The following is a 23124-nucleotide window of genomic DNA, read 5'->3' as shown; positions in this document are numbered from 1 at the left end:
TTAACGAATTAATGATTGTATTTTTTGTAGAAGTTGTTCATTCTCCAGTTGATACATATTCATCAAAAACAGATACAAATACAATCTCTGATTTATTTTTTAATTTATTGTGTAAGCATGAGTATTTATTCAAGTATGTTTTCTGTTCCAAACTTTGTATTTAGTTTTGGTCACAATTTCCTATTCAATTCATTTTTGGTTCAATAGGCAGAATTTCTTAAATCTGGTGATATTTTTTCAAATCTGGTGATTTTTGCTTCATAGATTTGGTGATTTCAAATTTTGCCCGCGGGCAACACTGCTGGAGCTGGAGACGAGCTTTCGTTAAAATATTTTACATAGCGAAGGGTTCAAGTAACTACACCATGATATTTTTATACATCTTGGCCTCACCAATATGAACGCACTAACGTTTAGCATAGACCTATACATTAAACCGTCCGATAGTGGACTTGGGTGAATTTGAGAACCCTACTAGCCCGTTAACCATAACCTCACAAAACAACAGTATCTATGTATCTAACCATCAATCAGATTTGAGGCCAGCATAAGTAGAATGCAACTAAGAAGCGTTTTGGAATATAAATTTGCAATATTATCATCAGCAGCATTTATTATTATTCCGTATTATACATGGAAATCATTTTATCGTACCTATAAGTCACTAAAGCGCCAGTATGATGAAGAAATTTTATTTTCTAAAAGACATGACTGTGTAGTTATGTATAGTAGCAATAAAGGCATGTATGGATGGCCTCCATACAGAGAAAGAATAGTTGCTGATATCACTGATGAAAATTGGTGTGATAAGCTATATGAACCCATAATTTACTTTATAGATACAGCCAAATTTACTTTAGATGTAGCAATTATGATGATAACAATAAAACAAATTTATCAAGCCCTGATTGATGCCCAGAAAAGAGGTGTTAAAGTAAGAATTCTGCTTAATTTTGAGCACTCTGAGAATATGTTGCCACAAATCAGGGAATGCATTAAAGGAGGTGAGTTTTGCAAAGCAAGAGTTCTAGCTTCATCTCAATTTATTTTTCAGGATTGGATGTACAACTATATATCCCACAAAAAACCAACCTGAGTAACATCATGCATTACAAATATATGGTGAAAGATTACAGTAGAACTGGTGGCTATGTGTTAGTTGGATCTATGAATTTTACTAGTACAGCCTTTTTAGAAAACTATGAAGATGTAGTAATATCGTCAAATCATTACATTGTAACAGGCTTTCATAATAATTTTGATAAATGCTTCAAATTTGTAATGGATGATAATGAAAGTCTTATCAATAAAACTATTCTCCTTGATGTAAACCTTGCATGAAATCAATCAGTTTTTAAAACAAATAATGTAATATATGGAAAATTTCATAATTTGGCATGTATCAAGAAATATTTTTAGATATCTTGTATGATTTTGGTCTTTCACATTTCTGAATGTTTAAAATAAACGGAGTTAGTGTACTGACCAGAACTAGATCTCCACCTTTATTGTTAATTGAAGATAAACCAGTGTCCCTAATTTACTACCTTTGATATAATTTTTGGCATATGTCTATCCAATATGGGGCAATCTGATATAAGTTATACAGACGAAATGTGAAATCTGATTGTTTCATAAAAATAGACAGTTTCTTTGTATTGTAATGAAACATAGTTATTTGTTCTTTCATCAAACATTCTACATATTTGCAATTTATATTTCATAATTCAGCAATAGTATTTTTCAAATATATTATCTACACTTGGGTTTTTACAATGTTTGGGCATAATACACTTAATGCAGTAAGTGATTTCAATCAATAGCATTTTATAGATTCTATTTCTTACCGAAATAATACCAGCCTTCAACCTAGTATCTTCATCCATTTTTGAAGCTTTCATGATTCGAATTCAGTTACTCACTGTTTACTAGAACGTTATTGCCAAGTGGTAAAATGTGAATTCAATGTTTTTTGAAATTTATTGACAGTTTTTGCATACACGGGGCTCTGGATGTTTTCCCAGTTCGATTTCTTCATCAGCAATGTTTGAACAAAAGTAATTTTATATTCAACATAATACATGCCTTTTATTTTGGTTTTGTTGGATTATGTCATGAATTTCAACGTTTCAATTAATGGTATGGACACCATCATTTGTCAAAAAAATGTCTGTCAATTTAGATTTCTCCACACCTACTAAGTTGGCGTCATTAGGAGATGAACTAGACTAATTTTTTACCTTGCCTATTTATATCTAACAGGGTATACTTTCACTTTTAGTCATACATCACTGATTTCATGAGTGCGAATTGGCGGGGAATTTTCTCTTAAAAGTTCTCACTGATTTCAAACAGTATGAGTATGTCATATAAAAGTAAACACAGTACATTTCGCGAGACCCTCTGATGGTGCAAGAAGAAGGGTTTATAAAATAAAAAAAAAACTTTTGAAATTAAACAATTTTTTATTCATTAAGAACCACCAATATTTTTACTTATGTACTATTTTGAAACATTAAACAACACAATTAAAGAATATTACTAGAGTTTTTTCCCAACACCAAACCGTTATTTAAACACCTAGACACGTGTTTCGATCACCAAGTGATCATCTTCAAGAGGAAGTTAGGCAAATCTGATAACTAAAATAATCTTCAAAGAAGAGTACTTGATGCAGTACAAATACAGGCAAATTTACCTTGGTTGTGCTATCATCATCTAGGCTCTACTCAAACTGCAGTTGCTAGGTCTTCTAATTGAAACCACAAATGTGCGGTTAGCTCCTGTTGGTGACACCGTGCATATGTGAAGTTTTTCATTTTTTGTAACCAGTTGTTGTCCATCTTTGCAATTGGCTGCACCGCGCTGATGAGGCCAATAGCCAGAAAACACGTGTCCGCGGTTTGCCTCTACTTTTTTGAGTGTTCTGTCCACACATTTTTCCTTTTGATTTATATCATACACACTCAATAACATCATCTCTCCTCTCATTCACTACTCGCTGGTAGCTAAACTTATGTATTACAATATTAAATTATATATAATAGGTTTATGTTAGGAATCACACGTTAAAAGGTAAGACCTCGTTAGTTTTTAGCTCGCACAAGTTTCTCAACTTCTGAGAGTTGTCATATATATATATATATATATATATATATATATATATATATATATATATATATATATATATATGACAACTCTCAGAAGTTGAGAAACTTGTGCGAGCTAAGAACTAACGAGGTCTTACCTTTTAACGTGTGATTCCTAACATAAACCTATTATATATAATTTAATATTGTAATACATAAGTTTAGCTACCAGCGAGTAGTGAATGAGAGGAGAGATGATAGAGTATAAAAAGTATTCATCATTCGAGTTGATCAACAATGACTTCACGAAATTTTTTCCAGGGTTCTTTGTGTATGAAAGATTTCAGTTTTTTTTTGAAGCGATGTGGGTTCTTAATCAATTTGATTTCATGTGGAAGTGTGTTGTATAATTTTGGAGCAAAGTATTTATATGAACGTTGGGATATTAGTTTTTCCTTTTACAGTGATTTCGTTGACGTGTATCATACTCATTTGTGGGTAATTCAAATTTTTGTTTTCGCGTGGTAATACATATTTATTTTCAGGAAAAAGAGTTGGTAGACGTTAAATGCATGACATTTCACATAGAGAGCATCAGATGGAAAAGTAGGTTCATTTTTTAGGATAATTTTTAAAAACCGTCTTTGGAGGACTTCTATAGGATATAAATGAGTTTTTAGGGCACCACCCCATACCTAATAATCCGTATCGAAGATGGCTCCCTACAAGGGCATGATACATTGTTTTACTTGCTTTAGTGGTAGTGAGGATGCCAGGACTTTAAACTTGTGGATAATGAATCTCAGTTTTTGGCATAGAGATTGGATATGAATGTTCCACTTGAGTTGCATATCTATGTGTACCCTCAAATATTTTGATTTGATAAAGAACTGTTCTGTTGAAATGATAACTTGAATTTTATCGAAGTTAGGGAAGTTGTCCTATTGCAGCAAAATGGTAGGAAGTGTGTTTTGTCAACATTAATTGTGAGTAATTTATGATTCAGCCATTTCCAGATTATATGAAAGTCTGATGCAACTATGTCCCTAAGTTCTTCCTAAGAATTACCTTGGTAAAAAATTGCTGTCTCATCACCGAAACCTAGGATATCCCCATTAGCTTTTAGTAAAAACTTACCGTCCACTTAAATATTAAAGAGAAGTGGTCTCAGAATTATTCCCTGGGGTACTCCATACTGAATAGTGCTGTGATTGCTGCAGTTGTCTATCTTCACGAATTGATGTCTGTATTGGAGATAAGATAATTTCAAACTATTACGTATTACAACTACGAGATATCCTCTCTAAAAATCTCCTTTTATTAATTTACAAATCACTGGCCGAATCACTCTTTCGTTATGGTATTCTAGTATGGGGAGGAATGTACAAAAATGCTCTACAAAAACTAAATGTCATTCAAAATTATATATTGAAAATAATATATAGGAAAACAAAACGTTATCAGACTTTATAATGAAGACGTTGGTGACATAAGATATCTATATTTTCATAGCCTATGTATATATGCCTACAAATACAAGCAATATCAGAACCATCCTTCACATAACTATACAACCAGAAGTACTACAAACCATCGCTTAAGAATTCCCAACTGCAACAAAAATATTGTTCATAGATGTTTAATATATACTTTACCTAAAGCATTCAACCTTCTTCCATCCAGTATAAAAGAAAAAAAAAAAAAATTCAAGAAATTCAGTGTTCTATCAAAAAAATATATTTTTCCTAATTATTACACCTTTCTAAAAATACTGAATAAATAAATTAATGCAACATTTACACTTCTTTGCTGACATACGCTTATGAAGTTTTCATTATGTTTTAATATTATTCCTAAGCCATTTTGTTACAAGACTTATTTGAAATCCGCATATATAATAGAGTTGCACAATACAAGTGTTCAATCACTTAGGTGCCAAACTCAGTAATGTAATCAGAAATTAGTATAGCTAACCAAATCCTCGATTAACTTGCTGAACTATAAAATGTATAGTATATTTCCTAGTAAAAATGTATGGTATATATGTGTATGTATATACGTGTATATATATATATATATATATATATATATATATATATATATATATATATATATATATATATATATATATATATATATATATATATATATATATATATATATATATATATATATATATATGTGTGTATATATATATATCATATCATATTGTATTGTATTGTTATCATTTTCAATTGTATAAAAATTGTATATTGATTTTGAGAATCCTATTGTTACAGTGCTTTTGTATAATATGATTATATTAAATATTAAAAAAAAAAAAAAAATTACTTATGACTCCAATATCTTGTAGGGTTTCAAGCAGTAATTGATGACTCATCGTATCGAAGGCCTTGGAAAGGTCCACGAAAACACATAAGCATTATTTACTTTCCTCCATGGACTCAGATACCATTTGGATTAATTTCAGTATAGCATCTTCAGTTGATTTTTGTTGCCTTTCAGTGAAAGACGGAGAAGAGCGGTTAATGTCGTAGGTTTTCTTTGCAACTCACTGCCCTGAGATGCTTCGTTTATCTTTGGTATTCGTGGATTGATTTTTCTGTTGATCCCATAGTTAGCGTCTTCATTAGGAATAATATCATCACCTCTACTTACTCAGGCTCCTATCATTTGAGGACTATGGGTCCGGCAATGCAGTCGTGGTTCAATCTAACACCACTGATGTGATCTTGGCGGGTCTGGTATTGAATGCTTCATGTTTGGGTTCTGGTTTCAAAGTCGACTTGCAGTGATAAACGGAAAACAAATCTCGTTCAGTGGTTGATGGCTTTGCAATGGACCGACTTGGAAACATCGTTTATTTTTAATATTCAAGCATTGTCTTCTGTCGATCCTATAGATGGCTTCTTTGCGAGGAAATATGTCATCACCTTTACTAACTCAGGCTTGTCCTTCAGTGACAGCTGAGTCCAGCAATGCATTCGTGGTTCTTTGTAACTCTACTGATGAGACCTGAGTGAGTCGAAACAGCCCTGTATGATGTATTACAAATGCTTTGTTATGGTTTAAATTCATCGTCTCAACTCACTCAGGCTTATACCTTAAAGACAGTAGAGTCTAGCAATGCATTTTTGCTTTAGCCTATCATCAATGATCTCAGATTGCAACAGCATTGTATGGTGTTAGATCATGAATGCCTTGTTTTGGGAATTTGGTTTAAAATAATGCATTCGTGGGTCAGTCTAGCATAACTGATGATATCTTGGCGGGTCGAAACGGCGCTGCCTAATGTTGGATCGTGAATGCTTTGTTTTTGGATCTGGTTTCGATCATTCTTACAAAATTATATGGAAATTGATGCACATTGTGAAACAGTATAAAATATATTTAAACAAAACATACAATAATTGCACATATGGATACGTTAGAAGATATAAAGTTACAAAATTTGTTTAAAAATGTAATGTTATTTCTATAAGGAATGTGGAAATGATATATTTTCCAAATATTCATCAATAAGTACACATTTTCAAAACCATCATTTTAAATTTCAAATTTGACTAGTTGAATTTTATTTCCTTATTCATCTGGAACATACACAAATTAAAGTACACGAAAATGGAAGAATAATAAACGAGACACAATACTGATAAAAGATAACTTTTCAAATCCTATGGAAAATTTACATATATTAACTTTTTGCTTAGCCCTTGGTAATAACCGGCGAGAATTTCCCAAGCTTTCGGTGCCATGAATCCATGTGGTGGATTATCTCCATTCCTAGCAAGTGTCCTCATTTTTGTTCCAGATATAAATTCGAAATCATCTTTTCTAGTTGGGTCAAAAAAATCCATTTTATTATTTCTCTTGTCATAAGCAGCAACCCTGAATGGGATTATTTCCAAAGATTTCAGCCCTGGTGCCATTTTTAATACTCTACCTCCATGAACAGGGTCGTACAAGTTACCATCTGGCGTAGCTTCCTTGCCAGAAGGATGAGCGATCCCCGCTGGGTCTCTTCCAACTATGTAGAAGTTAGCGCCAGCATTCATTCTAGCCTTGGCATGCCACTGAACTTCAGTGGGGCCTGCATACATCATCGGACTGGGAAATATAGCAAGAACAGTGGAGGACGATCAAGCAGACCTTCGTCTAGGACAGCTTGATGTTGCAGAATTCTTATAGGTAAAGGAACATCATCATCTTTGATCCAGCCACCTACAAAGTAAAATATAGTTTATGCATCGAATACTCAATGGATCTAATAACAAGTTACCATGAAAGAAATATGTAGGTACATGTACCTTGCAATTTTTTTGTACAACACTGCTTTCAGACGATCTTTCATAGCTACCAGATTGAAATTTTTGATGCAGAATATGAAGATTTAGGATTAAAAAAGAATATTCATCAGTAACAATGATTCTCTTTTTTTTAATTGCTTTCCATGATACCAAAAGAAATTTGCATATGAAAAGTGAAAGGAGAGATTCAATTTTGGGAAAAAAGCTCTTTGGGTTTCAACTTCTCCATTTTTGTAGATTGGTATATGTTTGAACCAATTTGTATGCTGATTCAGACACTTGCAGAATATTAATTTCAAAATCAGATGCTTTTTTGCATTAAACTGTTGACCTTCTGGTTAACTTTCCATTAAAAGCAAAATCAAATCATTGGATGCCAAATTAGGTAAATATGACACTCACAACCAAAATAACATCGACTTAAAATTCCCAACTATGATTGATGAAAAAATGAACAAAAAATATTTATTCAATGAAAAAATTCAAAACAGAAAATAAGATGACTGCAATTCAGAGTTATTGATACAGATTAGGGAAAGTTTAGTGAGACTAAGCAACAACTAAAATTAATAGTGGAAAAATATTTTGGGTACAAAATTTGGGTAAAAAGTTTGGTACGAGATTTACCTGTGTAGAAATAAGAATACAATATGTAACTTGATCTTGACCCAAAAATCAAACAAAATAAAATAGGATTGTTCATGAATCAAGTAAATCTCGCGCTAAGCTTTTATATCATATAAATTAATTTATGTATCAAGTTAATGGATTTCATTAAATTTTCTTTTCTTCTTTTTATACCTACTAATTAGAAATTTAGACTTGAAAATGTTTGTCGTTTAAAATAATAATCTATTATTAGTATAAGTAATGCCTGAACTACAAAAGTTACCTTATGGTAATTGAAATTCGACCGAATTCTAGTAGAATTGTAGTCTTTCCATATAAATTACAAACACATTTGTTGACAACCTAAATTAAAAATTTGGAAAATTCTCGTTACAGTGATATGATAATAAAAACTACACTTGAACAAATTCAACTAGAATATTCATCATGAATCATCAATTCAGTTTCTTTACAGCTATAAAGATTAAATGATGCTGATGAACATTTGCTTATTGAACCATTCTTATTTACTGAAAAAAATATAATTATTACCTAATGGGTGAAGAAGCAATACAGGTTTCTTATATCCCCTCTCTTGCAATTGCCTCTTCGTATCAGTCATCAAGAGTGCATGTCCATTGTGTATTGGATTTCTGAGTTGAAAGGCAAACACAGCGTCAGCTCCTATATTTTTGAACTTTTCTTTCAATTCATTAGGTGTTAGTCTGTAACTGTCTAGACCATCATTCCAAAACACTCTCTGCAATACCTCAAGTTCACCTATAAAATGAAAAAAACACGAGTTCAGTAGGGATTTCAAAATCATAATTGTTCAATGCAAGTGAGCATAATTTATTATAATAATATACAAAACAAATAATCCTCGATATTACGAATATGTTTAATTAGCAATACCCTGGGTTACTGATTGATTTGGCCGTTACTTGATGAAGATCCTTAGTAATTTCATAAACTACACCTTACTATTTGATATTCACAAACTTTATTTTCAAAAAATATATCACGGGATGTTTCGCTATCACAGTAGATTTTTCGTAATTGATATATTTTTTGAAAATACAGTTTGTGAAGATCAAATCGTAAGGTTTAGTTTAGGAAAACACTAGGTTAGTTATCATGAATAAATTGATCATTTTCATGAAAAAATAATTGTACATATTTGAGTTAGTTTCTTTTCATGATTGGCAACACGAATATTTTACATATAATATTAAAAATGAAACATGCAATTACTGTGATTTCATCACATTTAATACAATGATAATAGAAATTTGCCACAAATCAATGCATTTATTGTTTTGAATTGAAGTATGCATTGTTATAGAATGAACAATATCAACTTTACGAGCACTAAATATAGATTTTATATGACCAAAATACTAAAAAGTTTATTCAACGTAGTACAATTTAAAGTGTTTCAATTACAATTCTAATTACACGTTTTCTTCTCAATATTATGTCAAATATCAGTGTTGCCAATCATGAAATGCCTGAAACACGTACAACTATTTTTATATCAAAATGGTTATTGAAAAATGGTTTGATCTACAACTTTCAGGCGTTATTGAAATGAGATAGTGTTGCAGACTTATGGATGGTGAAAGATTTTGATCATTTTGTTGATATTTTGAACAAATAAAAAAGGATTTAGAGAGAGTGCCACTGAGATAAAACTAGTTTTCTTCTGTAAATTTTGAGGAAAAAAACAGCAATGCTGTGGACATTCTTACATTATGGATGCTTCAATATGATTTTATGCAGTCGGTGATCTATCTAACTAAATATCTATCTATCTCTATTAATCTGATATCATATAACATAATGTGTTATTTGGTATTGATACTTTTGAATTGTTTTTTCCATTTTGGATAAAGGCTAGGGGAGAGTATCCAGTTCTTTCGAACATAGCCTTGAAAGAGCTGATGGGGTTTTCAACCACATATTTGTGTGAGGGGGCATTCTCCAATTTGGTATATTTAAAAAATTAATATAGAAATAGGCTTTGTGTGGAAAGTGACCTGCTGTTGAAGCTTTCAATTTTCCACCCAGATATAGAATCTCTTGTAAATCTAAAGCACCTGCTCCACAAGTCATATTAATTACATAAGTCTCATTTTTTAATTATTTGTATTTATTTAGTTTTAAGATTCTGAATTAAAAGTATTTTTCCATACTGTGTTTTATTATATTATTATTTAATTATATCATCTTTACTATTTCCCTTTAGAGGTGTATTCCTCAATAGTGAATTTTCATGAAAATAGTAATAAAAATAGTAATAATTATACTTAATATCATTCAATATGTGGGTAGTGAAAAAATTCTACAATGAAGGTGGGTCCACAGGTAAAAAAGTTTGGGAAACGCTGAACTAATGTATACTCACCACCTACTAGCCAGTCTCCTGATTCATAAATCATCTTGATGTGAGGGTGATCTTTGTTGGTAGTTCCAAACTGTCTTGCTACTCTTTCCTCCTTCCTATGGAAGTAGAACTCAGGTTTTCGGAGAATTGCATAGCAACTATCATTGTAATAAAGAGATATAGCGGAGGCATCTCGCACCTGTTCCATTTGTACAGTAGTGATGGGAAGGACAATCGGAATACTCTGACTTACAGCATCTCCTTCTGTTTGGAGGCAGTTGAAGTGTAAAGTTTGGAGAAACTGATCTTCCGCATGAAGCCCTTCAGGGGATAAGCCCATCCCTCGCTGAGAATCTTTGGAAATAAACATAAGAGTTACTTGAAAAAATATATGTTAATCATTTGCCTCTATCTCCGATTTTCCTAAAGTTATTGCAAATTCGAAATTTCCCAAAAGTGTAGGACTTTAATTTCGTTCTGTCAGTTCAAAGGTAAAGCTAGGAAAACCTACTGATGTAAAAAAGACAACACATGAAAAATCGGAGATAGAGGGGAATAGGAGATTACAATTTTCAATATATTATTTCTCCCACAAACGAAAAATGTTTTCTAAAAATCAATTCAGCTTTCACTACATGTGTTTGAGGTAGTTACTCAAATATTTAATTTAAAATATGAGCAAACCATTGTTGAATGTGATAATGAAGGTGGCTGAAATTAATACAAATTCAAGGTATCCAAAAAGTGAAGGATTTCAATTCGGTTCTGTCAACTTCAACAGTAAAGCTGGCAGGACCCACTGGTTTTTTAAAGAAAAATTCGGAAAATCGGCGATAGGGAGAAATAGGAGCCTAAAATTCTCAATATATTTTTTATCTCTCAAAAAATTAATTTCTCTTCTACCATGTGTGCTTGAAGTAATCATCCAAATATTCAATTCAAACGAGCGAGCTAAAAATCTTAAAAAGTGAAAGATATTGACTTGATTCAGGCAGTATTCCTACTTCATTTATTACCTCTGCATATTCAAAATTAGAAAAAAAGAATGATGAATTTCTCTCAGTTGGTTCTAAGCATTGTATTGACCAATAATCATATCCCATTCGAAAAATCATTCCGAAGAAAGAATAATAGTTATTAATATTTGTCGAGTAAATGAAGCAACTCACTCAACATATGTTCTCTACAGCTCTCATTGTATTTTAAATTTGCCAACATATGTATAGCTCTTTTTTTGCATTACAAAAACACTGGCAAAATCAAAAACTTGACCAGAGTGTACTATTGAATACTTTAGATGGCTATGAACTGTTGTAAAATGTCTGGGTTGAAAATGAACTAAGCAAGATATTTTTAAAGATATAATCTGTTCTGAAAAGTTTCGTTCAAGTGTATACAACCAGTTAGTTATCTTCCAAGAGAGCCATTTACTGAGAGTACATTCTATGTGATTTTGCTTAGCTTACACCTTATTTTTTTATAATTCAGACAAATTTAAACCAGGAATGATTCTGTTTTGTAGTGAATAATTTCTTGACACTTCGTCATTGAATTGAGCAATCTATTTGTTATATATCGAATTTACAAAGGCCGCTGAAAAATATCTGTTTGAATTCGCCAATTTGCCTAATACACTATGATACAGAAAATATATTGTTTTTTGTTACATAAGTTTTATTGTGTATGTGTGTATATAAGTGTTTCAAAAGGGGAAGAGCAACAGGTTTTGTCATTATTTAAAGTAACATTATTTGCTTCATGTAATGATTTCAATGATATGGAAACCCACTGATTTATGCAGACGTCATGAGTTAGAATTTTGATGTCTCATTGTTGATATAAAATAATGATAAAAGTCAAGAAAAAGCTGCATTACATCACATCTCAATTTAGTAGAATTCAGACTTAAAACTCTTATTTGTTTCCAAGATTATGTATGATTTAGGATATCTGCCTTCAAGATTATATTTTCAAATATTCCATTCAGAAATTTCAATTTATGGCCACGTTATAATTATCTTTTATGAAAATTTAAATTATATAATCGAGGATTTACTTCATTTGAATTGTTTTTGTCCTACCAGATCTCTGAGGAATATAATAATCTGCAAAACGAATTCAAGGAACTACTTGGAGGAAAGTACATTAAGAACACTAATATTTGAAATGAAATTGGACACATTCATATCTTCTACCATCCTACCTGGAAGAGTTTATCAAATTTGTTAGGTTAGGTTCAAAGTGAGTGGATCTATTCGACCCTCCACCGCAACTTGCAAGGCGAGAGAAAAACCCTGTCAAATACTGAAAATCTGATTTGGCTTGTGGAGGAACAGGATGGCGATGCCAATGAATGATAATGTACTTTATTTTTGAAAAAAAGTCCTTCATTTAACGGAGATTCGTGAAACCACAGAAAAAACATATTCTTGGATCACACTGTCACAATTTTAGGCTCCTATTGCCCCCTATTGCCGATTTTGTAAGCATTGTTTTTTTAATTCGTGAGTTCTGCTAGCTTTACCGTTAAGCTGGTAGAACCAAATGAAAATCCTCCACTTTTTGGAAAATTTGAACTTGCAATAATTTGAGGCTCATTTTAGGCTCCTTTATTGACATTAACATTTTTTTGCTCCTAGTTCGGATTGAATAATTGGGTGGATACCTCTGACACACATGAAAGTCGGCGATGGATGGGAAAAGGAGCCTAAATTTATCAATATTTTTTTTTATCTCTCCTACATTTAAAGAATATTTTCACACAATTATTTCCTTATGTGTGTCTCAGGTTTTTGATTGGACGCAATGATTTTAAAATAAAACAACTCTTAGAAAGGCGACGTTAGAAAGAAAATTTTCTATATATTCCTCTCTCCCACACTCAAAAAATCATTTCAACAAAATTATTTCCGCCTCTACCACACGTATGTTGAGGTAGCCCCCTAAATATTCTTTTCAATGGAGGAGCAAAAATTTGATCAATAGCGTTATGAAAGAATTAATGCATGATTGAAATTTCCAAAAAGTGAAGGAATTCGATTTAGTTTTAGCATCTTAACGCTAAAGCTAGTAGAACCCACTGGTTTGAAAGAAACTACAAATGGAGAGTTCGCGAAAAGGGGGTTATAGGAGCCTAAAAGTCTCAATTAATCTCTCTCATCAACAGTTGAAGAATATTTTGTCGGATTTTATTGCATGCGCTGAGGTAATCACCCAAATATTTAATTCAAATGAGGGTCAAAAAACGTTTAATATCGTAATAGAGGAGTTTAAAATGAGCTTAAAATTACTGCAGGTTCAAATTTTTCAAAAAGTGAAGGATTTCTATTTGGTTCTGCCCTTTTAACGGTAAAGCTGGCAGAACCTACAGAATAAAAAAACGAAGCATAGAAAATCGATGGCAGAGGGCAAAAGGAGCCTAAAATCATGACGTAGTCTGATTCAAGAAAATGATTTTTCCTCCATTAAATTACGAGCAAAAAATTCTGGTTAACTAGGTGAAGAAATATCACACTGATTGATATGGTATATTAGAGTCTTTGGCAGTATAATGGTCTGAAAATGGAAAAATAATCGCACTATTGTGGAGCCCCATTAGGTGCGGGGCATGAAACGGTTGCTCCACTCGCCACACCCAAAGGTCACCTCTATAGTCACCATTATATTGCAAGCCGATTTGTTGTTTCCCTATCAATAAGCTCTATTTGGGTTATTGATAGTTCACTACCAATTTGGACATTGCAAGGTGGGGGCCAATCAGATGGAGCTGACACTACTTCAATATTGTAGACAGCCTCATGCTCAGATAAAAGCTGGGGAAAATGAACTTAGATACCAAGCAGCTTGAATGTTGTCTGTTATTATATATCTGGAAGGATGCCCTTCATAGAGAACTTTATTCAAGTGGCCATGTGCCAACTCTACTGTGTAGAATAGTTGAGAGAGTTAAATACCACAAACTCCAATTGAAATGTTAGTTCTGTTAGTAAATACTTGCAGTTCATTTTGTTGTGTCCTAGAGTGTTAGTTCCCAAGTTAAATGTTATATATTTAACTTTAAGCCAGACCAGGACTGGCATTGTCATTTATAGAAAATTGTTAGCTGGGGTTACATGCATATTTATATACATACCTGCAACCACTGTAAGTCTAGAACAGTAAGCTGCAACTTTGGTAATGAAAGTGATTCCTCTCTAGCACTGGCAAGCATATGCTTAGGCACAAAAAGCTCTGGAACACAATCTTTATCTTCCTGAACAAAGGGTATCACCCCATTTTCTCGTAACATTTCCACCACCTGCATAGTTGACTCTTCAACAGTGAAATCAATAGTTTTCACTACCAACTCCGGATGTTCTGGAATCTCATAAGGTTGGTCAATACCAGTAAATCCTTTAATAACTCCATTCCGAGCTTTCTGATACAACCCTTTTGTGTCTCTATGTTCACAAACTTCCAATGGAGTATCCACAAATACTTCAAAAAACATGAGATCACTCTCTCTGTGGATGCGTCTTGCTACTTCCCTATCTTCAGCATTGGGAGAGATGAAACTGCATAAGCAGATTTGACCTGCATCAGCAAATAATTTCGCTACTTCAGCCACTCTTCGAATATTTTCTTCTCGATCTTGCTTAGAGAATCCTAGATCTTTGTTCAGACCTGTTCGCAAATTGTCTCCATCTAGGCCATATGCTGGTATACCATGTGATACCAAATAGGCCTCTAATTCAAATGCAATGGAAGTTTTTCCTGCACCAGACAGTCCAGTAAACCACACTGTACATCCTCTAAATCCTCTTAGATGTCCAAGAATTTGCCCTCGTTTTGCTCTAGATACATGATGTTTTTGTTCAGTGACATTTGTAGCAACTTGCATGCACGTTTTCTGTTTTTTGTAAATATCTTGTGTGCTTGTCATCTTCGCGAATGCTTAAATTCAAGTGACTGCTAAAATAATAACTGATTACTTTCACAGATAAGTAGGTCGGTTAAAGCCTGTTCAAACATTAAACTTGTTGCGGCATTTCTGAGTGTAGCTTACACTGTCACAGAAGTACAATTTAGATAAAAGAGAAAGCTCAAGGAGTGTATTTACCTAAGGTAGTTCCAAACAAGAGTCCTTTAATTTTTATGTGTTCTGTGTCTGATTTGATAAAACACTCATCACAACGGCATCTCATCTTTCATTGCTTGCGCATCCAGCAGCTTCCTGCGTTAAAAACCGCCTATGTGGTAAACGGTAATCGCTAGTTGCTCAATCCAGCCGCTGGGGCTGGATAAAATAATTTTTTTTTCACTTCTCTGAATGATTAGGTGTATAATCTGACAGTTGACAGAAGAGAAGTCTAAACTTGACTGCCAGCATTTAACTGCTGAAGTTGCCGATGAAACCCGATTGAGCAGTGGCGTATATAGGCTCCTCTGTTAGAGAAAACAGCCTACTATTATTTCTTTTCAAAATTATTTGAAGTGTAGTATGTTTATTATGTTCGTAACTAGAATGGAGAATTAATATTGTGAGATTAATACAAAAAATGATTTACTGAGAGAAAGGTAAAAAACTATTCCACAAGATATTATACTGATGAAACCAATATTTTTCCATTCCTCTTTATTTATTCTACCAACAATTTCCTCGATCTTTTATTTGCAAATATGATATTTTTCAAGTATTTTGCATGATACTCTCAACTTGAAATATTAGTTTTTTGTTAGAAATCGAAATTAATTGGTAATTGGGCAAATTGTCCGTAGAATAAATGAAATGGAGTGGAAAAAATACTTATTTCAACAGGCGTATATCTTGTGGAATAGTTTTCCAGTGTTTTTTTTTCTCAATGAATGATTCTTTGTTTTATGCATTATTCGCAAGTAATTATTCTCCATTTAACATAATAAACATCCTACACTCCATTTAGAAATAATAGTAGCCTATGTTTACTGTAACACAGTAGAAGACTTTGTACGTCACTGTTCGGGTTCATCGGTATCTCTAGCGACCAACAACCAGAGCTGGCAGCCGAGTTCAAATCGCGAGTTGACAGTTGTAATTTTGTTTATATAAATCTCTATCCAAAAAAATTTGTAAAACTGACATATTGTTAGGAAATAATATAAAAAAATCACAATCAACAAAAAATATTGCTCTGTAAAATGGGATAAGTATATATTTCATTCATTTTTATAAATATGATATAACATTTGATTCAAAAAGCGCTTGTACGCCAAGGAAATTGGAATTTTCGTAAGATGGCTCAATTTTTATTCAGCAGTATTTAGTAATTCACTACAATCGCTTCGTTTTAACGCCCGTAGAACTCTGAGCTCGGGGCCAGACCTGACCAGTGTTCATATAAATGTATTGAGCGGGGAGAAATTAACGTTTATTGCCGTATCAACGAAAGAAATTTAACATATGATTACCGACAAAATTGAAATGTTGATTATGTCACTGAGAGACTCCTACGACGTCTGTTAAAATGAACAGTTTGTTCATCAAATACCCCAGTCAGGAAAGGGTACACAAGGCCAGAACGGCATAGAGGTTATTGACCTTTATGTCGCCACCAAAATACCTTAAGTTATGAATCATTTGTCCTCCTGACGAATCTCAGTTGAAAGGGCAAGGGAAAAAATTTCCAACCTGATGAAAATGAAGATGATTATGACTGAGAGACTTACTCAAACAGCTAACAACTGATTGGAATACCCTAATAAACGTTATATTTATTGCTTTGGATTTTTCTGTTTTGAATTTATTGAATTGTGAGAGTAATGGGATTTAATGCAATTTTTATGGACATGAGCAACTGATGAATAGGTAAAATGAATTACCTTTATTCACAGGAAGCACAAGAAACCACAATACAATATGAAAATAGCTAACATGACTTTGTTTTACCATCTGGCTTAATTTCAATATGTCCGGTAGATGTCTAACCTGGAAGATGAACCTATCAAATAGATGGCACGGCACTTGAAGATGACGAAATGAACTAATTAAGTCATCATTATTCAAAATTTTGCAATTTTTGCGGAATAGACTAAAAATATTTGTGACCGATATTTTAATGCAATTGAGTTGTAAAGGCGAGTTCATATTAGAACGATTGCGATAATATTTTTGCGGTTCCGCAAATTTGCCCTAATTGTCAAAATACTCTGTGCATGTTAGAGCGGGCAATATCTAGGGATTTTATTGTTGAATTTTAAATTTTATTACATGAACCTGAATGATGACATACGACTCATACGAATTACGACTTTTAAAACCAGACCTCATCGTATCAGAAAATAGGACTAACACTTTTCTCAAGTTTTGTTTAATAGTAGCGTGTCTTCAAACCACTTATCTTAAGTGCAGGAGCGAGGGGTTCTTTTGCAAAATGAGTCTTCTTTAACGAAGGGCCAACCAAATTCAATAATTTATTGAATAATGAGAGAGTCAGCCTGAAATAGTTGAGATATTTCTCTGGATCACTGAATCTCATTTCAGTCACAAGGTTGTGAAATTCTCCATATTTCCTCCTATTCGATTACGATATTTAAACGCTAGCCAGGAGCATATCGAGATAGTCAAGTGGAAGCTACATTGCGGTACGCGAAGCGATTTAGGAAGGCGATAGACATTCAAATAATAGTTAAAGTTTAGTTGAAGTGTTTGTTGTATTTAAAGTCAAATAAAGTTAAGTTTGATAATTCACTGTAGTCAATTATTGGTCAACCCACGGGGAAAAACGTAACAATATTTTATTACCTACCCCTAAGTGTAAAAACTTGTGTTTGACCGGGTTAGTTGAAAAATATAGATTATGTCAACTGTTAATAGATATTATTCAAAAAAAAATGAAATAAAGAAATGTTTCAACAATAATATTTCATTATGAATAAGGGTCAAATAAATTATCTGTTAAACTGAATTATTTTAATGTGAGCACATTTTCGATATTTTCAGTATTTTCTTATATCAAATTGTGTAATGTTTTTTAAATGCTGCTGATCTAAACTTTTTAATTTCTCCATGAATTATATTTCAAATTTTACAACCAATACATACGCACCACGGGTGAAAAGTGCGGCATCCTCCCTAGGTGCGTAATATACTATCGGATTTGCGTTGTTTTGTCTGCAGGTCAGCAAATTGTTCTCAGTAAACATTGCTCTTGTAATCTTGTAGGAAGGCTAAAATTCTTTCAGGTTGGGTCTCCCAGATTTGAGTCTTTACCAGATTAATCATTCCCGACAGGAAAATTTCCAACTCCCCACCCTTCGAGTATGAAAAAAATTCAATGTGAACCTCCACCCTTTGAGTATGAACAAATCTTAATGAACGAATTGTTTTTTTTTAGATAATTGGATTTACAGCCAGTCTTCAAGTATGTCCCTTACTATATGTGTAATTCAATGTTTATATGGAAGTGCCTGTTTCGTTTGTGTCTGAAAGTTACTTCTTTGCATATCTACACATCTTTGTGAAGAGTTTTATTTGAAATTAATTGCTTCCTTCCCTTTTTAGGAAGATTCCCAAATTTTTTTGAATAAAGATGGAGAAGTAGAAAGCTAAAACTTTTCCTAAAAATTATTCTCTCCTGAAAATATACCTCATTGAATTCTCCATTACATTTTTTATATTTTTCAGAGTGTGAAAGATACATGAAAAACTCCAATTTCTTCCACAATATAATGACTTCCGTTCAAATTCTTTTGATTCAATTCCTATTTTCTGCCCATTGCCTGATATTTGTGAATATTTATTCAAGTGTTTTTTCTTATAATATTCTCTGTATTTGTTACTGAAGAACCGATAAGACAAGTGTCTTACGGCGAAACATCAGATGTCTAGCAGTGAGGATGACAGTGTTCCATGTAAGTGAAATTTGATTTCTTTCATTCATTATATTGTGTAGGAATGCTGTGAATAATATCTGATTCGATTCCATCACGAATGTTTGTTCGTATAATTGCTCGTATAATTCAGCGTTCATATGAAAGTATTTGTTTCAAAAGTATTTTTCTTTCATGTAATTCAATGTTTAAATGAAAATATCTGTTTCCAGAGGTCTTTCTCTTCCAGTTTGTGTCTGAAAGTTACTTTTTTGCAAGCTATATGCAAGCCAAATAGCTTGCATATAGCTTGCAAGCTATTTGGCTTGCCTTTGTCGCCATTTCCAGCAAGGTGGCGGCTATAGCAACCTCAGTTGGGTCTTGTGTTTTTAATGCTTTTTTAGTTTATTTTTGCTTCCTCAAATAATTTGTCTTCTATCTTCCTTTTTGCAGCTTGGTTCTTCTTCAATTCCTTTATTTCTTCCTCTCCAGTCTTCAAACCACTCGTCTTAGTAGCGATTTCCAATTTCGCCGTTTCCGCTACTGTTTTCCTCAGAAAACTTTCTTCGCTTCGCTGTTTTTTCTACTTTCTTCTTTTTTTCCTCTTCGAGGTGTGATTTGAAGGAGTTACATGCATGTCGCGCCAAATTAGCCAATTCCTTACAACTTGGCATTAGCTCCGCTTTTCACTGTCATGGCAGCGTCTAGGGCTCGCTCACACATTGATTTTGTCATCTGTTAGGCATTTATCAGAAGCTGAAAACCCTCTTTCTACTTCGGCATTTCCATGGGACAAAGAAAGAACAGCTTTAACGACCTTAGTGACATTAGGGAATCTTAACTCTCCAGTGTCCGTTTTTAGGGGAAGAAATTGACGCCAATAGTCTTCGATTCTTGAGTTAGTTTTGTCCAAACGCACAGCGTCTTTTTCTAGTTGTAACAATCGCCATTCATCTTGCACACGTCCGACATCAACTTCTAACGGCAACGCACGAGCTAGTGTTGCGATTCGACCCACGCTGATTTATTTCGCTGTTCTGACTGAAGTCATCGACATGAGTGAAGGAAATTATTGCTCATGGAACTTTTTTTGATTATATGGGCACAAGCTGCTATGATGTGCTCTTGGGCTTTTGTTAGGAAACTCTGCCGAACATCCTCTTCTAATGTATACATTTCACTCATCACATCATCGTTTAAAATGTATTTATTTGCTGGAAGTAGATGGGTAGGCAATAATATATCATTGCAGACGTCAACATTCTTAATCGATTCTGGCTTACATTATTGCAGTAAGTAAAGACGCTAGACGATGAAGCTCATCGTATATGATATGAATCATAGGTCTGAGTCTGGAGGCCTGAAATGCTCCAGTAAAGGCTGTAAAGTTTCTTGCACTAGAGTCACGATATTTGGCGTGAAATATAAAACTATTATTCCAGGCCATTCAACAAACATACCCAGTTGATAAATTATTATTGGTAATGTTATGAAATGTAATAAGCACATGGTAAAAATTTACGCCGAGTAGATTTTCGGAATTTTCGGATGATGTAAAAAATATACGGTAATTTCGGACATTTTCCGAAATATCGGAGTTTTCCGAAAATTTCGGATCCGGTTCGACCCCTGTATAAAGTCATCCCTATTTGCTACTGAAGAGCTGATAAGACAAGTGTCTTACGGCGAACATCGGATGTCTAGTAGTGAGGATGACAGTGTTCTGTAAAAGTGAAATTTAACTTTTTTTATTAATTATATTGTGTAAGAATCTTGTGAATGATTTCTGATTCGATTCCATTACGAATGTTTGGAATACAAACGGAGTAGAGAAAAGTGTCTTTCGTATAATTCAATGTTTATGAGGAAATAGCTGTTTCGAGAGGTCTTTTTCTTTCAGTTTGTGTCTGAAAGGTACTTCTTTGCATGATCTACGCATCTTTGTACAGAGTTAATTATTGAAATTGATTACTTCTTTCCTTTCTTTGGAAAATTTTCAAATTTTTTGTATCAAGAGGAGAAGTAAAAGGCCAAAAACTTTTTTTGTCAAATAACATTCATTGTTCATTCAGGTACCTAACTCGCAACTAGAGTTAACTATTAATGATATATCCAGTTAAGTTAATATTTTCAGTGTTAGGGGAAAGGTGTACGAGATGATCCATTGAGGATAAATGATTCTTTTATATCACAACGAAACTAATAGTGCCATCTAGTTGTGTTTATTGATAAAATATATTCTTCGATATTACCTCGCCAAAGTCAATCGTAATGGCGTCTTGAGCGACAGTTAAATTTTTTGAGGAAGAAAACAAAAATTATGTGACTTTAAGCTAAGGCAAGGTTGACTTTAAGATTATGTTTAATGTATTCTAACGTACTTTAGCTTCGTGGCTGATGTATTAGTTAGCATTGTATATTACCCTATTTTGATTTTTTAACAGCATGGAAACAGTTGAAACCACATAGGTTATGTTATCGATCATTGAATAAAAAAAGGTTGTGTTGGGGAAAGATATTCATGTTACCGGTGTACAAGACGATTTGTGTGGATCATCTTGTACAACCCGTCAACATACCTAATCATATCTAGTATTACAGGAACATTTTTTAACCATTTGTGTTATTATGTATTTTTACTAATAAATATGTCTTGATTATTAGGAATTGCCTGCATTATTACCTAAGTAGGCAGTAGAAGATTTCAAATAATAAAATAAAATTTAACCTAGTTTCAGATTCTGCCTCATAATTATCGCGAGTCGTGGTTGGAAGACTCCATGATCAAAGCGCTGGATGTTGTAACATTAAGTACACAATTTCTGTTATGTCTGTTATCTCTGTTATGTCGCTAGGTGTGAAAAAAAAAACAGTTTTTATGGCAGAACAGGAAAAAATGCTCGTGAAGCATATTAAAGATATGGAGCATATGGCATCCAGATATAGCGCTTCGTGCACCTGAATCCACTTCTACTGTTCGAGCACGGGCCTTTAATAAACCAGTGGTAGATAAGTTTTATTTCACATTAAAATGTATCTATAACGTTGACGAAACTAGCATTTCTACGGTGCCTACCAAAAATACAAAGGTGTTTGCAGGAACTGGACGTAAACCGGTAGCTCGAGTTACATCAGCTGAAAGAGGGGAGACTACCACAGCTGTAATTTGTATGTCTGCTTCTGGAACTTTTGTACCACCTATTTTTATCTTTTGAAGATTTCGTAGGAAGATGGAAATAATAGATGGCGCACCACCAGGCTCCTCATGGGCATGTAATTTATCTGAATGGATGAATTTGGAGGTTTTTACCAAATGGTTTGACCATTTTATTAGCTTCACGGAACCTTCTGCAGAGAACCCAGTTCTGTTGATTTTAAATGGCCACCTTTCACACACAAAAAATTTGTAATTATTATTGAAAGCTCGAGAAAACCACGTCACTATTGTCTGCTTGCCTCCACACTGCACCCATAAACTGCAGCCTTTAGATGTCAGTTTGATGTATCCCTTAAGTATATACCACAATCAGTCACTCGAAAAATGGATGAACAACAATCCTGGCAGGCCAGCAACTGTATTTCAGATTGCAAAGATTTTTGAAGAGGCTTATTTTTTAAAAGCAGCGGTCCCATTAAATGTCATCAATGGTTTGCCAAAACTGGGATATTCCCTTTCAACCCGGATGTGTGTTCCGAAGCTGCCTTTATCGCTGCAGCAACACGTCTTCGCAGATTTGCAGAATAAAACACCGTCACCAACTCCCATAAATGATGGGAATTTGTCAATTTGGAGTCCTTTGTCGCCATTGCAATCTATGAGCTACGCACGCACCTCAAGTGTATCGCCATCCATTCTGGAAGATAGCCAATGTGAACCTTTTAATGTTGCACACAGCTCAAATTCATC

The 23124-nt window shown here is 33.4% G+C and overlaps 2 protein-coding genes and 1 long non-coding RNA gene across 3 annotated transcripts; 1 reads left to right on the top strand and 2 right to left on the bottom strand.

Moving 5' to 3' along the window:
- LOC141481031 (uncharacterized) lies at positions 1-2380 on the bottom strand. The gene is made up of 2 exons (XR_012464706.1): positions 1848-2380; positions 1-307 (listed from the first exon to the last, which is right to left on the bottom strand). It is a non-coding gene; the product is annotated as an uncharacterized lncRNA (long non-coding RNA).
- LOC111516916 (phospholipase D) lies at positions 289-1496 on the top strand. The gene is made up of 2 exons (XM_074171947.1): positions 289-1004; positions 1055-1496. Exons 1-2 carry the CDS (start codon positions 557-559, stop codon positions 1339-1341), a joined length of 735 nt encoding a protein of 244 aa, XP_074028048.1. The 5' UTR covers positions 289-556; the 3' UTR covers positions 1342-1496.
- Positions 2381-6456: 4076 nt separating the features above from the next.
- Papss (3'-phosphoadenosine 5'-phosphosulfate synthase) lies at positions 6457-15753 on the bottom strand. Its single transcript, XM_023167649.2, is given in 7 exon segments — positions 6457-7224; positions 7227-7310; positions 8558-8785; positions 10413-10703; positions 10706-10745; positions 14524-15338; positions 15490-15753. Coding segments are annotated over 6 exon segments (1893 nt in total). The 5' UTR covers positions 15313-15338; positions 15490-15753; the 3' UTR covers positions 6457-6763.
- Between the last annotated feature and the right edge of the window lie 7371 nt (positions 15754-23124).

The sequence above is a fragment of the Leptinotarsa decemlineata genome, unplaced genomic scaffold, assembly GCF_025532065.1.
Source record: "Leptinotarsa decemlineata unplaced genomic scaffold, Ldec_3_MD MMD2_tig00000035_RagTag_RagTag, whole genome shotgun sequence".
NCBI classification, from domain to species: Eukaryota; Metazoa; Arthropoda; class Insecta; order Coleoptera; family Chrysomelidae; genus Leptinotarsa; species Leptinotarsa decemlineata.
The sequence above is the reverse complement of the archived record's forward strand: the minus strand, read 5'-3'. Positions and strand labels throughout refer to the sequence as shown.

Bases quoted from the DNA above. Each gene is read 5' to 3' on its own strand.
- LOC111516916 (XM_074171947.1), top strand. From the start codon at position 557: ATGCAACTAAGAAGCGTTTTGGAATATAAATTTGCAATATTATCATCA. The intron at 1,005-1,054 runs GTGAGTTTTGCA...TTTATTTTTCAG, and splicing joins CAGGGAATGCATTAAAGGAG to GATTGGATGTACAACTATAT.